The 14568-nt window shown below is 39.1% G+C and overlaps 1 protein-coding gene across 2 annotated transcripts in view; it reads right to left on the bottom strand.

Annotated features, from left to right (window-relative positions):
• GUCY2C (guanylate cyclase 2C) overlaps positions 1-11964 on the bottom strand; it is a 44453-nt gene extending 32489 nt beyond the window's left edge. Inside the window, exons 1-7 of one of the 2 annotated variants that reach the window (XM_084534595.1) lie at positions 11439-11964; positions 10394-10506; positions 8948-9015; positions 5940-6117; positions 3810-3931; positions 2895-2991; positions 860-974 (exon numbers count right to left, since the gene is read on the bottom strand). In XM_084534595.1, the coding sequence (XP_084390721.1) occupies positions 860-974; positions 2895-2991; positions 3810-3931; positions 5940-6117; positions 8948-8969 (534 nt within the window). In that variant the 5' untranslated portion in view covers positions 8970-9015; positions 10394-10506; positions 11439-11964. Of the gene's footprint in view, positions 1-859; positions 975-2894; positions 2992-3809; positions 3932-5939; positions 6156-8947; positions 9016-10393; positions 10507-11438 lie in introns of both variants that reach the window. The other variant, XM_084534594.1, reaches the window with a different exon arrangement.
• Positions 11965-14568: the final 2604 nt, after the last annotated feature.

Raw genomic sequence — 14568 nt, forward strand, 5'->3', positions numbered from 1 at the left:
AAGAAATCCTACACTGTAGGTTCTAGGCAGGTATGCTCAGAAGGACCCAAAGCCCCTGGCTTTGCATTAGACTTCCTGTGCAGATAATCTGATGTGATGCCAGTGAGTCTGGGCTTCCAGATGGCCGCAGCTCAGGGGCAAGGAGCTGTGCCAGAATTTCCAGCTGTCTGCCATGGAGCTGGTACCCAAAAAAATTTGAGCCCAGGCTGGGAGATCTGGAAACCCTGTAAATCCAGCCAGAAGCTTTAGGATCTCTGCTGAAGAGCTGGAATTCAAAGCCACAAATCCTGGGAGGAACTCTCACACAGAGTCTGGTTCCTGGGTAAACTTCAGGAATATCAGTTTCACTGAACAGTTACAGGATTTGGACAGTTTCTGCTTTTCAGGAAAATTTTATTTATTTATTTTTAAAAGTATTTCCTAAAGAAAAAAAAATCCCATTTTTTGAGAGTTTGAAAAACTGGAATGTCCCTGGGCACAAGCAATAATGGTTGCCACCACTTAGGCATATCTGCACACAATAAAAATCTGATCTTTCCACACTCACATCCTTATTACAGCTATAGATCTTCCTTTAGTGATGTTTTCCAGTTACATAAGATTGACAGTCACCCAGAAGTGGAGTCAGAAAGTCATGTATCTACAAGTCTTCCCCAAGCCCCATGAACATGACACTTGAAGAACACATGAAAGGCTTGACTAGAACTTCACAAAACAGAAATATGAGATCCTGAATGTTTGCCTTATGACGTATTTTTATATCATTGCAGCAGAATGAAATGTCATTCTGCATGAATTTTCTACTGCATGAACATGAATGAACTGAAGGCAATAATCAGATATAAAATACTGTGGTTACCAGGTTGCTGTCCACAGTCTTTGCAGTACTTAAGCTCTGATTAGCTGGTGGCAGAGTCAGGACAAGTACATTCTGCATGTAACGGGCTGAGGTGTTGTTTCTGAAGTATGTGTTCCTGTAAAGCAAAGTGCAAAACCCCATGAGTCAGCAATATGGGCAGTGGTAACCATGACAGAATAATTCTCCTTTCCCCTTTAAACTACTGTTAAAACAGTAGTTACATAAATAAAATTTCATTATAGACAGAACCCTTCACATTGTTCATTCCCTCATGCCAGCTTCTGTGCTTACCTACATTAAAAGGTAGTATCAATGAGATCCGGTAATCTGAAACACAGAGCCTGCAGTGCATTATTGTTATTCCTGTAACTGTTTGGTTTCTGTCCTGTTTATTTCCTCCTTCCTGGAACCTACAGCACTGGAATTTGTAGTTTCTTACTTTTCATATTTCTGACCTCTGCTGCATTCTTTTACATGTTCCTCTAATTTTGATATTTCCTGCTAGAATTGATCACAGCAGAAGTTGCACTAAAAACATTTAATAGGAGGGCATAAAACAACTGGAAAGATGCAGAGGACAGCTTAGTGATTTGTTTAATTCAGTGAGATAGGAAAATCAGGGGAAAACAAGTGAATTTGAAAACTATGCTAAAACAAGCAGGAAAGGTTGTAGCTTTCAGGTGTCTTTGGTTTCACCATCCTGACAGGGCATCTGAAGTGCTTCCCAGACTGGCAACCACTGGATTCACATATTACAGAGGAATTTAGCAATGCATATTAGTGTCAAGTGGCAGCATCTGTCACTTCTATAGCTAGACTGATTAAAAACTCACTGTGTATGAGCCTTCTGTAATTATTCATGCTTGATCAGCCTTTTATTTATTTCAGTAAGTACTGTATTAAGAGCTTTTGGAGACCACAGGCTCTACTCTCTAGCCATCCAGTGAGATCCTGACTACACAACCCTCTCCCTGCCTTTCTCTGAATCTCATGACTTTTACAAATCCCGGATAATTTCTAAGTGCTTTTCATTCAGTTTTGGACTGAACTAACTAGATGGAAAGGAACCTTCATTAGAGTCCATCAGATTGGTTAATTCTACAGCGTCCCCCCTGAGGGAGGCTTAAACACTGTGTGTGTGTTGTGGCTGCAACAGGACTCAGATCTGACAAACATTTAAATTCATCACTTTGTCTGAGGGTCTTGACACCTGTGGAAACATAGGACCTTGCCTACTGTCTTCTATGGTTCAAGTCTGGATCTAACATAAGTCTGTATTTTGTTTCTGTTTTACAGAGATGAACACGGTTTGAGATATTCAGGAAAACCAGAGGGGCATGTAGCAAATTTAAGGAGAGCGTCACATAAGATGGTCTGAGGCATCTGGGTGTACCAGAGGATAAATATAACAGAAAAATCTGGGCATGGTTTTGGGCTAGGTCAACTAGCTTTCTCCCAGATCATGAATTCCTGAGGCAATTAGTAATAGAAAGATAAAATTAAACAACAGAATAGTTAGGCTGAATACTAAGGAACATTTCTGAAAAGTTAGAGTTATGTAGTTACAAAGATGTTGCTCATTGGAAGATACAACTGTACCACCCTTTTAAGTCATTTAAAAAGGAGTAAGTAGATCCTAGAAAAATATACTGTAAGTCATATTTACATTATTTTCTGGTTGGATAGATTGTATGAAAAATTTACAATCTTCATGTGAACAGCTCATGGCCATTCCAACTTTGGACTCTGTGATTCTCTCAGCTTTCTGCACTCAGTCCATAGGTTGAAGTTAACTCTACTTGCTCTGGTCACTGCCTTAGAAAAATCTCATGTGAACTAAATGGGATGTTGTAGAGGATGTGCCACAATTTAAGCATGAAACAACTTAGATAAAGGGCAAGATGAGAGGAAAGGCAATGATGAAAAATATTTTGTGATAGCATTTCTTCAAAAAAACAGTTCCATATGGAATATTGCCATTATCTCTATCTTTCAGCAAAGTGCAGAGAAAAGAAAAGCAAAAGTGATACTTTACTTGAAGAGATCTATCAGGATGATAACGATGTCCTTATCCACGGTCTCTGTCCCTAGGTCTCTGCTGACATCAGCTGGAGTACCACACATGATGATCACTACAGATTGAGCAAGAATGGGGACAGACAGGTGAAAGATACAGATTAGAAGAGGACATTCACCTTCTCCATGGTGCCTGAGAGGCAAGCAGAGTAGCAGTGCTGGGCTAAGGCACGTTATCCATGCTGGGCTGGGACCGTCTGTAGTAAGATGAGGATATTTGAGGGAAAGTCAAGTGGTAGAAGGTGCCCCAACACCTGGTCTATCTTATGTCTGATTGCACCAGAGCACCGCCATTATCTCACTCAAATAAGCAGTGGCAATTCTGATGTAGTACAGGCTACTGAATATGAATTTTTCTAAGTCAAATGGCATTCAGGTAATAGTTTGATTGGTTTACTTATCACTCTTGTACTCACTTGGCCTGCTGATGCCTGGTGCTTAGTCTTAGTAGAAGATGAGGTATTACTCATCTGTTTTTCTAGTTTAGATGGATCACTTCCAGAAGAAGTGCCCCTTGATGGCACAAGCAAGGCCCAGATATGTATCAGAGCTGCAAACACAGGAATGGTAGAGAACTAAGCATTCTTGTAACATCTAAGGCCTTGCTTAGGAGGAGTTGTGATTCCTGGATTTCTGAATCTTTCACAAAACAGAGCATGTAGGAAGACAACATCATACCTAGGTGGGATATTTCATCCCAGAAGGCCTCTGGGATAGGGAAAGAATTTGTGCCATCTTACATTTGCATGTGTGTGCTTCTCTGTGGAAAGACCATCCTTAAAACATAGCTAAGAGGTCAGTCTGATTTCCAAGGAAAAAACAAATTGCCTGCAGGGAAGGGTGCACCCTCACACTCTCACACACACACCCCTACCATTGCTTTTCCGATTTCGATCTTTCACAACTCTTTTCAGCTGCTCTGGTGTCCTCAATATGTCCTTGAACTTCAGTTTTTCAGAGAAGTGTGTGACTCCAGCGTCTAGCGCATTCATGTACCTGATAGAAGGCAGGGAGCACAGGTATTGTCAGATAATGGCCAACTTCCAACATGTGCGTTATGCCTGTTCTCCTAAATAAGTCAAAATGCTAGACAGGCTGTTTACAGTACACGATTGTTTGTAAGGCAGAATGGAGCATTTTTATCTGCAACAATAACAGAGAAAATCCTGTTCTTGCTTCAACCCGTTGTGTCTGAGAAGAGATATTCTGTCTAAAATAAAGTTGATGCAGAGGGAAAAAAGAAGAAATTTCTGTGTTTTCAAACTGTTTAACTTTTGATTTAGCAACACTGAGATCCCTGTCCTATAAACTACTAATATCTTTTGCTCCCCACTGTTTTCAGGAATAGAATCCTTAATCATTCATTTGTAGGAACATGTGGTTAGTTGAGACATGATTTGATTTTCCCATCACTGTAGGCATTCACGTGCTTTTATACCCACAAGGGACAATTAGCCCATGCAGTATAATTTATGTTTTAGCAAAAATGGATTTTTTAAATTAGACAATCAAAAAAGCAAGCTGACAGTTTCTATTAAAGCAGAATAAGACGCATTTTACAGCTGTATTAGAGTGAAAAAAAAAAAAAAAGAAAAGAAAATGGGCAGAAATACAAAATTAATTTTAAAATTTTTGTTAATTCAGCATTTAAGAAAAGGAGCTTGAAGATTTCTTAATTTTTTACATAAGGTCATGAACAGAAGCATTAATGAAGACCAGGTAAGAAACACTTGGAAAACAACAACTTATATACATTAACTTGCATGAAAGGTATTAAACCTGCGGGACTAAGGGGATTTAATTGAACTATGTGTAGTACATCAGCAATTATAGCTACCGACATGGAGATATAGGGATTGTGGTAGCAAATGAGTGAAGTACATTCATGTTTCAAAGTATGAAACAGAAGTATTTTAGCAATTACATCATGTTATCAAGTTGCTGTCCATTAAAAAGTAAAAAGGAGGAAACAATAAAAAGTCCTAAATATTCACAAAACAGTGAATTGGGATCAGTTTTTAGATCCTTTAATTCAGAAAACAAAAATGTATATATATATATTAATTCTCCATACAAGATACTCTGTAAGTAAGGTATTTATCACTCTGAAGCCAATACATTTGTAAATTTTCCTTAAAAATTTGTAACTTCCTCAGGTTATGACTTGGAAATATAACAGCTAGTTCCATGAATTCTTGTCAGCCTTCAAACTACATTTATAAAATTGGTAGGAGAAACAAGCAAGCTAAGTATAACATAGCTGATTTAAAAAAAAAAAAAAAAAAGTCAGAATTTTATGTCCTAAAACTGGAAAAATAATAATCCGCATGAACTGAAAATCAAATAAGAGTCCATAAAGGAAGAGTAGTGATAAGTGTCAGTTTATGAAAACATCTACTTGATTAAAATGGCATTTGGTATCAGGCAAGAAGAAAACCCAGCATTCTCAAGAAACATCACAGGCTGATGTTTCAGGTCACAAAGGAAAATCTGTCTCCTATGCTCCAAAACTGGTGAGAGCATAGCTTCAGCTCTGCAGTTACCGGGGGTCATGCTGTTCAAACAAAGATACACTTTGAACTTTGGAAATGTTTCAGAGAAACAATAGTGCTCACAGATTGAAGCAATTAATGTAGAGAAACATAACATTATAAAACCCCTGACCTAAAAAGGCATCTATGGAGACCCTGATGGAGACTCTCATGTCACAATATTTACAGCAAGAATGGAGTAAACATGTTTTTGCAGCAAGGACAACTTTGGGGCTACACTGTCCACAGGAAGAGAAGAAGTTTGAGAATACTTAAAAGTAGATAGAGTGCAATATTCAGACATGCAGTCAGCTCCAAGATGTAATTCGTCTTTTCCTTCTCTCATTCCCTGATATCATTAAGGCACCTCTCAGCACATAGGACTTCAATGACAGCCTGTAAGAACCATGCCTGAGGACAGAGATGGAATTTATCAAGTTAAAAGCTGGGACAGAGTTGGATCTGGATCTTACCAGAGGCATTCCTCAGAGTTCTCATTCTGCTTGTAAATGTAGGTAGATTCCCAGGCATTGGCTTTGAATGGCAGCTCAAATTCATTCCAAAAAGAATAGAAGAAGTCATTCACTTTCCTGGCTGGAGTCAGAAGGCGGGTTAGGTTTTCTTTGAAGTCACAGGACAGCCCAAAACTCCCTACAGAGATCAGAGGCAGGCTCAGTATTGTTTCAACTCTGAGGGGAGAGACAAGAGGACAGGTCTGAATGTATTGCTGTTGCATCAAGGCATCTGCCACGTGATTTCTATCCCCAACTCCCTCTCCTCTTGCATCCTGCATTAGCTTAACCTAAAACAGAAAGCTCCTAAAGAACACAAGCAGATTTCAAGGTATCGGCACTGCAGAGCCCTGTTGAATGGAACCACACAGCTTCTCCCACTGTCCCTAATTCCCTGCACAACACAGACATTCCTCATCCAGCCCCTTTGGGTACCAGGCACCATTTCAGCTCAAGGGCTATGATGGGACTCCAAGGGCTCAAGGACCTATCCAATTCTGCTGCCAGGCTCATGTCAAGGACGAGGTGTTGTCTGTCTCAGGAGCTGTTTTGTAAAGGATATGTTTATTTTCAGCAATCTACCCAGCAGCTATGAGATCATCTATATGACCTATTCTAAGGGCTAGGCTAGAAAAACAAAACACAAAAAAGGGGCATAGGAGTTATTTCAAGGAAAACTCCCCACTTATTGTGTCACCTCGTTGATACAAGAAGCTGTATACTTTTAGCAGTTTCTCAAGTAATTTTTTTGCCAACCTACATGTGGCAATCAAATCTTTGGTGCCTGTAGTCACACCTATAGACTGATCACAAAATGTATTTACAAATCTGAGCTGCATGCTCAGGACATATAAAGAAGCCCAAAAGTCTTGGTAATGTTGTGAAGTCAGTTTTGGATGAACAAGGCCATTTTGTTTATTCTCTGATCTGTGATCAGTGCCAGGTAGCTTTCTGCCCACCAATATAATTTTTAATATGGCATGGATTTTATCTCTTTATTGCTGTAATGCTGGAGGGTGAGGGCTTTTCTGCAATAAAAATAACTTTACTCTTACAAATCAAATGAAAAGTATTTTATTTTCACTTTATTTTAGGAGTTGGAGTTAGGAGCAGCAGCACTCAGGGAGGCCAAATAAGGCAACCCTCAGCTAGCAGCAAATATGCAAAACACTGGTATTTTTTGTCCAGGCAGACAAACATTTGGATAGAAGTATCTTCCTAGATGTTGCAATCTTATCAGACTAGACTCAAAATATTCTCATTTCTTTATGTGAAGTGTTTTTTATGACAGGCAATATTGCCTGTGAAAAGCACCATCATTGTTGGCATTATTATGACAAAACTTTATTTTCCAGGTAAGGGCCGCTTACTTAATTACAGGGTTTATAGTTGTTGCAACAGAAATGATAGACAATAATGCAGACATAAATGATAGAATAAGTAATGTGAGGGAGATTTCACTAATGAAATGGGCATTTTTCTGGCTGACTTAAAGTGCTGTAAAGTAAAGCATGTGTTCTGATTTGCAAATCCATTGCACAGTGGGCAAAGCTGGCTGCCTTATTGTTAGTGCACTTCACTACTTGCATAAATTTCCACTACTCATACTTTTTACTGTATACCGGTTTAACTGTGCCAGAGTCCAAGAAAAAGACTTTGGCATTATTCTGGGCAGCTCTATATCCAGCAGATTAAAGTAAATAAAATATAAAACACTTAAAGTTAGTAGGCACAATGAATAAAATGGGGCATGTTGCATAATATTTTATCATGGTCCTGTACATAAGAAAGACATTATTATTTTGATTCTTCTATAAATCAATAACGTTCTTTCACTGGTAGTATTGATCTAACTTCTGGTCATCCCGCCCAAGGAAAAGTATAAAGTTAAAAGCTGATAAAGCTTGAGGTAAAAGCATCCCAATCTTGTGAGTATTTCTCAGTGAAACCAAAAGGCTACCAAAGTTTAAAGAGGGGAGAGTGGTTCACATGGGCAATGATATTGATTGGTACATCGTGACTGATGATACACAGAATCACGGAATGTTTGGGATTGGAAAGGACCTTGAAAGAACATCAAGTCCAATCCCACTGCTCGAGCAGGAACACCTAGATCAGGTCACACAGGAACGCCTCCAGGCGGGTTTTGAATGTTTCCAGAGAAGGAGACTCCACAACCCCACTGGGTAACCTGTTCCAGTGTTCTGTCTGAGTTTTTTTTTTTCCGTTTGTCTGTTTTTTAAATGTATTATGCTATGGCTACACAAATTCAGCTCGTGCTTTTCCTAATATGTGAAAATTAACATATTAACGTATAATATAACATTATATTAATATATAATACAATGTAATACAATATATGCAGTATATAATATGTATTTAATATATAATACACATATATAATTATGTTATGTTATGTTGTGTTGTGTTGTGTTATACAGAATTACACAGATCCATGTATAATACACTAGCAGAGAGACTTCAGGAATGTTTTAGACAAGAGTTGGGATGAAACTGGCTGCTCCCTATCTAAATACTGTTCACAGAAGATAGTTGGGTTTTTGGACCTTCTTTTGACACATGAAACTCAAGCCCCTCTCTGCAACTGAAAACCCACCCAGACTCCTGTTGCTGTAATGTCTATGTGCCGCAAGCTAATATCTCCCTTTCATGCTGCAGTTGTTGACAAGTTATATCATTTGAACCCTTTAATAATGAACCAACTGTCAGCAATTAGGAACATTTACCTTCTAGAAATGAGATTGCATCAACAGGCTCTGGGAAGGGATTTTCTTCTCCCTGCCAAACACAGTGGCTGTGTATAACAGTCTTACTGCCTTGACTGTATGCATCAAAGTGTCTCACATATCCTAAACCCCAACGTCTCTGCTGTCTTGTGCACAAGATAAATTTGTTCAACAGTTGATAGCTTTCACATCACAGTACTGGAGAGAGGGGATGGTACTTACGAGACCATTTGGTAGGTGGCATAAGTGCAAGCAGGTCCTATGACAGCACAGCCAAGAGTGCCATTATCCTGCAAGAGATCAGAAAGGGTCGGTAGTGGGGACAGTGTAGGGGACTGGCAGAGAAGTGGATAGAAGATTAAAGAGAACTTTAAGATTTAATAAGGATTCCCAGAATTTACCCTGCAAAAGCAAGGACAGAGTAGAAAAGAAGACATAGGAAGGTTAAGAGAACAAACCTAGAGTGAAGGAAGGAGGATTCACAGAGAGCCAAGAAAAGGCAGGGGACAGAATAGTGCCTTTGAGAGTATGACCTTCATTGAGAGAGAGAGAGAGAGAGCAAGTTAGGATTAAAATGTCATAATTGTTGCAAATGTGTATAAGGAATTAGAAGCCAAGGCAGTGCTCACACTTGCAGCAGACAGAGGGATTGGAATTACATGATACCGTGTGTCAGAAAAGAAGATTAGTTTTATGTACATATGAAGTTTGTATTAAATATATATATATATATCTTTGAATAACCAGTAGTTTTTTGTGTCGTGAGGGACTTTGTCTTAGCAAAGACTACAGCATTTGATTATATATTGTTAGATGTGAGAATTCAAGTTGGATTGATAAAGCCTCACTGAGAGGTGACATTTATATATAACTGAGAGATATTTGACATGAGAAAATCCACTGAAACACGGTTTCTTGACTATCATGTAAGGCACCAGTTCTAACTGAAGCTTTTCCCACCATTAGGGTATTCATACATTTTCTCCCAACCAATATCTCTGGTTTCTAGTGAGAAGCAAGCATGCAGTTCATCTTTGCCCTCTGGGCACAGTTACATGTGTTTTGTTGGTATTGGTGCCAGGCTAATAGTCACTCTGCCTGCATGCTCCAGCTGTCACACAGCTCTCTCCTTTATGCTGGCACAAATATTTGTGTAACTTGATGGAGAACCACATCAGGGAACTGATCCAGTTGGAAATGGGCACCAAGTGTTCCACTTGGGCCGTTTGAGTGTTTGGATTGTGGTTTTTGTTGTTGCTATTGTTGTTTGTTTGTTTTTTAATCGATTACTTTTGTTAAATGGCCCCACAAAGAGCTGTGCAGATACAATGGAGGTGAAAACTTAAGGATGGAAAAAGTAGCTTGAAGCAGGTGGCTGCTCTATCTGGTACTGCCACCAGATCTCTACTAACAGCCTCTGGGAGGCATTAATAGGGTCTCTCTCTGTATTTGATTGCTCGTCTTCACAAAATGTACAGGAATATCTTCTTTGAGAACTTTGCCTGTTAAGTTTGTTTGAAATTGAACAACAGGTTCAAAAGTTAATATGGAAAGACATACATAAAAGCACAGATGCACACATACTTATGCATACGTGCAGACACACATCAACGCAGAAAGATAGTCTTATCTTCTTAGGAAATCAACCTAGAGAAGCCTGGTACTCACATAGATTTGCTTGATGAGTTCCACACCTTCACAGGTGCTGGTGCGACAGCCTTGTGAGACATATAGCGATGATTTAAAGTGGTGGAAGGTGGCATTGACAGTAACATTTTCTCCTGAAATGCAATGTAAAAGTGAAAAGCCTCAAAAGCTGGAGATAACCACTAAAAATGGTATCCCTCTTGTGACATGTCTGTGTAGTCTCATGCTAAGATGACTTCTATTCCAAAAAGTTACCAGAAAGCCCACCTACCTGACTCCCATTACTTAGGATAAGATAAAGAGTTTGCTCCAGCACTGACTGCTGGTTGTTAGTATTTTCAGTACATACTGTTTTTAGTCTTGGCCATTATTGGAGATATCACTTTCCAATAAAACCGGACACAACTTCTGCAGCTAGGGGACAGAAAGGAAATCATTTCTTTGGAACCTCTTTGTCCCAAGATATTCTAGAGATTGACAGTAGGTTAGTGATACTGAAAGGAGAGGTAAGGTATCAAATGAATAAAAGATCATCTGCAGTGACTCTAAATGAGGGAAAAATATATGGGTGGCAGACTCTTCACAATTTTAGACATAATGTGATCAACATATGGGGTCAAGGGATTAAATTCTTCTCTGAGTCTACATGCTAATCTGGCCAAGAGAGAAAAGGGTCTAATTTTTCGTGTCATAATCAAGCAATTATGAAATAGGATGAATAAGTGCTAGGTGTTAAAGCAAGGACTATAACAATAATCTAAGTTATTGCACTGGATGGATTTCTGGTCTTACCTGATCCATGTCAGCAGTTCCCATGTTCCCAGTCCCAACCAAAAAACATGCAGAAAAAGTCTGCCCGGCTACCATAAAAACAAATATAGTTCTGCCTATCTGTAGAGAGCTTCTTTTTTTTTTACAGATGGAGGCCATTATTTCTGTAAGATCTACATACAGTGAATGAAGAACCAAGGAGCCTGTCTGAGAAGCAGTTTGCATAGAAAGCTATGGCAAAAAGTCTAAGAAGAAATCATAGTGGGAAAGGGATTACCCATACCCATTGCCTTACCTGTCAATTCTTCTTGTACTGTTGTCAAAGCTTCCTTCACAGCTGATGTCAAATTTTCAACAGATGATGGGAAGTCCGAGTCAGCCATGAGCATCACATTGATCACATAATTCTTGTTGCTACACTTATTTGAACCAACTTGCTTCAGCAGGTGAAGTGAGAGAAATAAAGGCCAAAGGGCCAGACCCCAAATCAGTTGCTTCATTATTGCTCAGTTTAGACCCATTGTGAGTGTTCTCTCTCTTCTTTTTCTCTTCCAACCCTCTTTCTTTCAGATAGTCTACATCGATGTTGTTTCTGGCTATGATAAAAAAAGATTTCCACACTGTAGATTCAAGGACAGGCTGTACTATCCTTCTCAGGCACTTCCCCGTCTCCTTCTCTTCCTTCACTTCTTGCCCATCCCTCCAGTGTCCTAGGTGGCACTTCTGTTTGTGAAAAACTAACAAGAGCAGAACTCAGGAAAGGAGAGAGGCTAAAGGTTGCTGTGAATGTTTGCTCATGGAAAGGCTGAAGCTGTAAAACTGAAGCATTGCTCGAAACCTTGCCTGATAAGGGCACTAAATTTTCATCACGGTGATGAGCTGAAAGAAGGAAGGGGAGGGAAAAATGGACTGTAAAAAAAAAAAAAAAAAAAAAAGACTCTTTAAATAGAAATAGAACAAATAAAATAGGAGGTACATTAAAGCCTAGAAGAAAACGGTTGCTTAATACGTGTTTGCATTGTCCTACATCTCTCATTATACTGCCATAACATCTTTGCTGGCTCAGATCATAAATCAAGAGTATATTTTGTTCTGTGATAAGCTATCAATTCATTTCTTTAGCTTTTACCATCACAGTACTTTTCTTGTGCAAGGCAAAAATATCTGCCTTGCAGTCCTCAAGAGTGAAGCCTTTATTTCTATTTACAGAATAGTCTCAGCACAAAGCTTTTCCACTAGTACTCATCTAGCATTGCACACCAGAGTGTACAAGGTCTGCCCCTGATATGTTGCTCCCAGGCAGCACAGACCCATCTCAGACTGGTGGGACCAAAATTCAAATTGCAAATGACATCATTAAAAGACACCTACTAAAGGACACTGGGGTATTTTTCTTAGGCTGTCATGAGCATTTTTCCTAAGAATAGTCTCAGGGAAGGCAGGTAGAATAGAGGGGAGACAAAAACAAACAAACAAACAAACAACAACAAAAAAAAACCACCACCACCACAAACTACCACACCAGAAAACCCCAAAACACAAGCCTTACAGATAAGTCTGGGCACAAATCAGATGTGCAAGAGAAAAGGAACCAACAGGCAAATTTAAATAAAGTGCTAAGTGTTATCAGTCTGAATTTGGGGTGTTTGTGCACACCTACTGCAGCTTCTGTTTTTCTACTGAAATCTGAGGCTGTCAGATAATACATCCATATATTTTTATTACTTTCCTGAGATAATTTTAAAACAAAATATGAAAATAATCACCAATGATGTAAGTAGCAGGGTTTTTGGTGCAATTCTATGTTTTCTTTCCAAGCCTGCTTTTGAAATGTGATGAATACAGTTCAAATATATTTCCACAGACTTCCTACACGACCTTGCTTTTAATACTAAATAACTATTGCTTGAATGTTTCTTATGCCTAACATCAGGGGAAACCATGAACCAGCATTTAAGAGTAGACCTTGAACACCTCAGCACTTCTGGTCTAGCATTTGGAATTAGTAATACAGTAATTCTAAGTTATTGGTCATGTAAAGGTCTGGACTGGTATGGCTCACTAAAGAATGGAATATAGCTTTTGTTATTGAGACCATCTGCTTATCACTGGCCCGTTGTATAGTTATTTACAAAGTGCTTGAAACTTAACCTGTGTAAGTTAATAGAGGTTTTGTCATTAACTTTAGTAAAACAAGATCATTGTATTTTTATACTCTTCTTAGCCTGTCTAAGAGAAACAGTTAGCTAATGTGGATAATGCAAGGGGAACTGAGGATTTTACCTTGCTGGTCACACAGGAAGCATGTAATAGCATTAAGGTCTTTCTGGTTGTCTGTCTAGTTGTTTATTTGTTTGGTTTTCATAGCAGCTTTAAAATGTTCTTTAAAAAACAAAAGGTCTGATCAGCTATAACAACATCAGTTAGAGCAGCATCTCTTTTTACTTTTTCCCTTGTCCCTTGCCTTCACAGTGCCATAGGGAGTTCCCAGTCAGAAGCAGTTATAAATTAGTTGTTGACTTCTCAGCTCCTTAATTGCTAGGTGTGTGTGCAGTCTCTCTGTGTCAAGTCCCATGACAGGAGCATCCCTTGATCTTCTGGTGTCGTGGAGCACAAGGGAGGGCTGCAGCTGGAGTGAAGCAAGTCATCCTCAGCACCAGTTGAACACAACACTTTCCCTTGTAACTCAGGGCTTTATACCTCAGACAAAGTTCCGTGGCAGACTGATCAATAGAATCTGATTCATTGGGTAAGAGAGACAAAGACGAGCTGTTGCACTGTGCTGTGAACATGAGAATTTCTGATACTATAGAACATCATGAGAGTGGAGAGAAGAAAAAGTAGACTAGTGAGTCTTATATGTAAAGCACAGAATTTGATGGGCCTGCCACAAACAAAAGCAAAGACTTCTGTAGGCCCAGGAAATAAGAAAGGTAAGACACCAATGCCCATCCAGTCATAGTACACTGGCTGCAGAATGAAGATAAAACCCCCAAGAACCCAGCCAATTTAATCCAAGGGAAAATTATTTCCTAATGTCCAATCCACCAGATCAGGAGCTTACAAGTGAAACAAACTAGCCAGATGCTTCAAAAAATCTTTCATCTCTCTTAAGGACACTGCTTCCTGTCTCCAGCTTCAACCATGAGGCAGGTCTCATACTTCAAAGATTAGTTATGAAGGGACATAGTTTAGAAACCTAGAAGTCAAATTATGCATGGAATGAGAAAAAAATAAATAAATAAAATTAAAAGCCCTTTTTGACTTCTATAGGTGACTGTAGCATAAAGCAAAAGCTTTAATTAGAAATACAGTCTTACAACAGAACTAGAAGTAATGGGAGCATAACAAAGGCAACGTAAATGACTGCCTTCCCATGAAAGAATGTGGTGACATGGAGAAGCAGAGCAAGAGATTAAAAACCA

Source organism: Aythya ferina, assembly GCF_964211825.1.
Source record: "Aythya ferina genome assembly, chromosome: 1".
Taxonomy (NCBI): domain Eukaryota; kingdom Metazoa; phylum Chordata; class Aves; order Anseriformes; family Anatidae; genus Aythya; species Aythya ferina.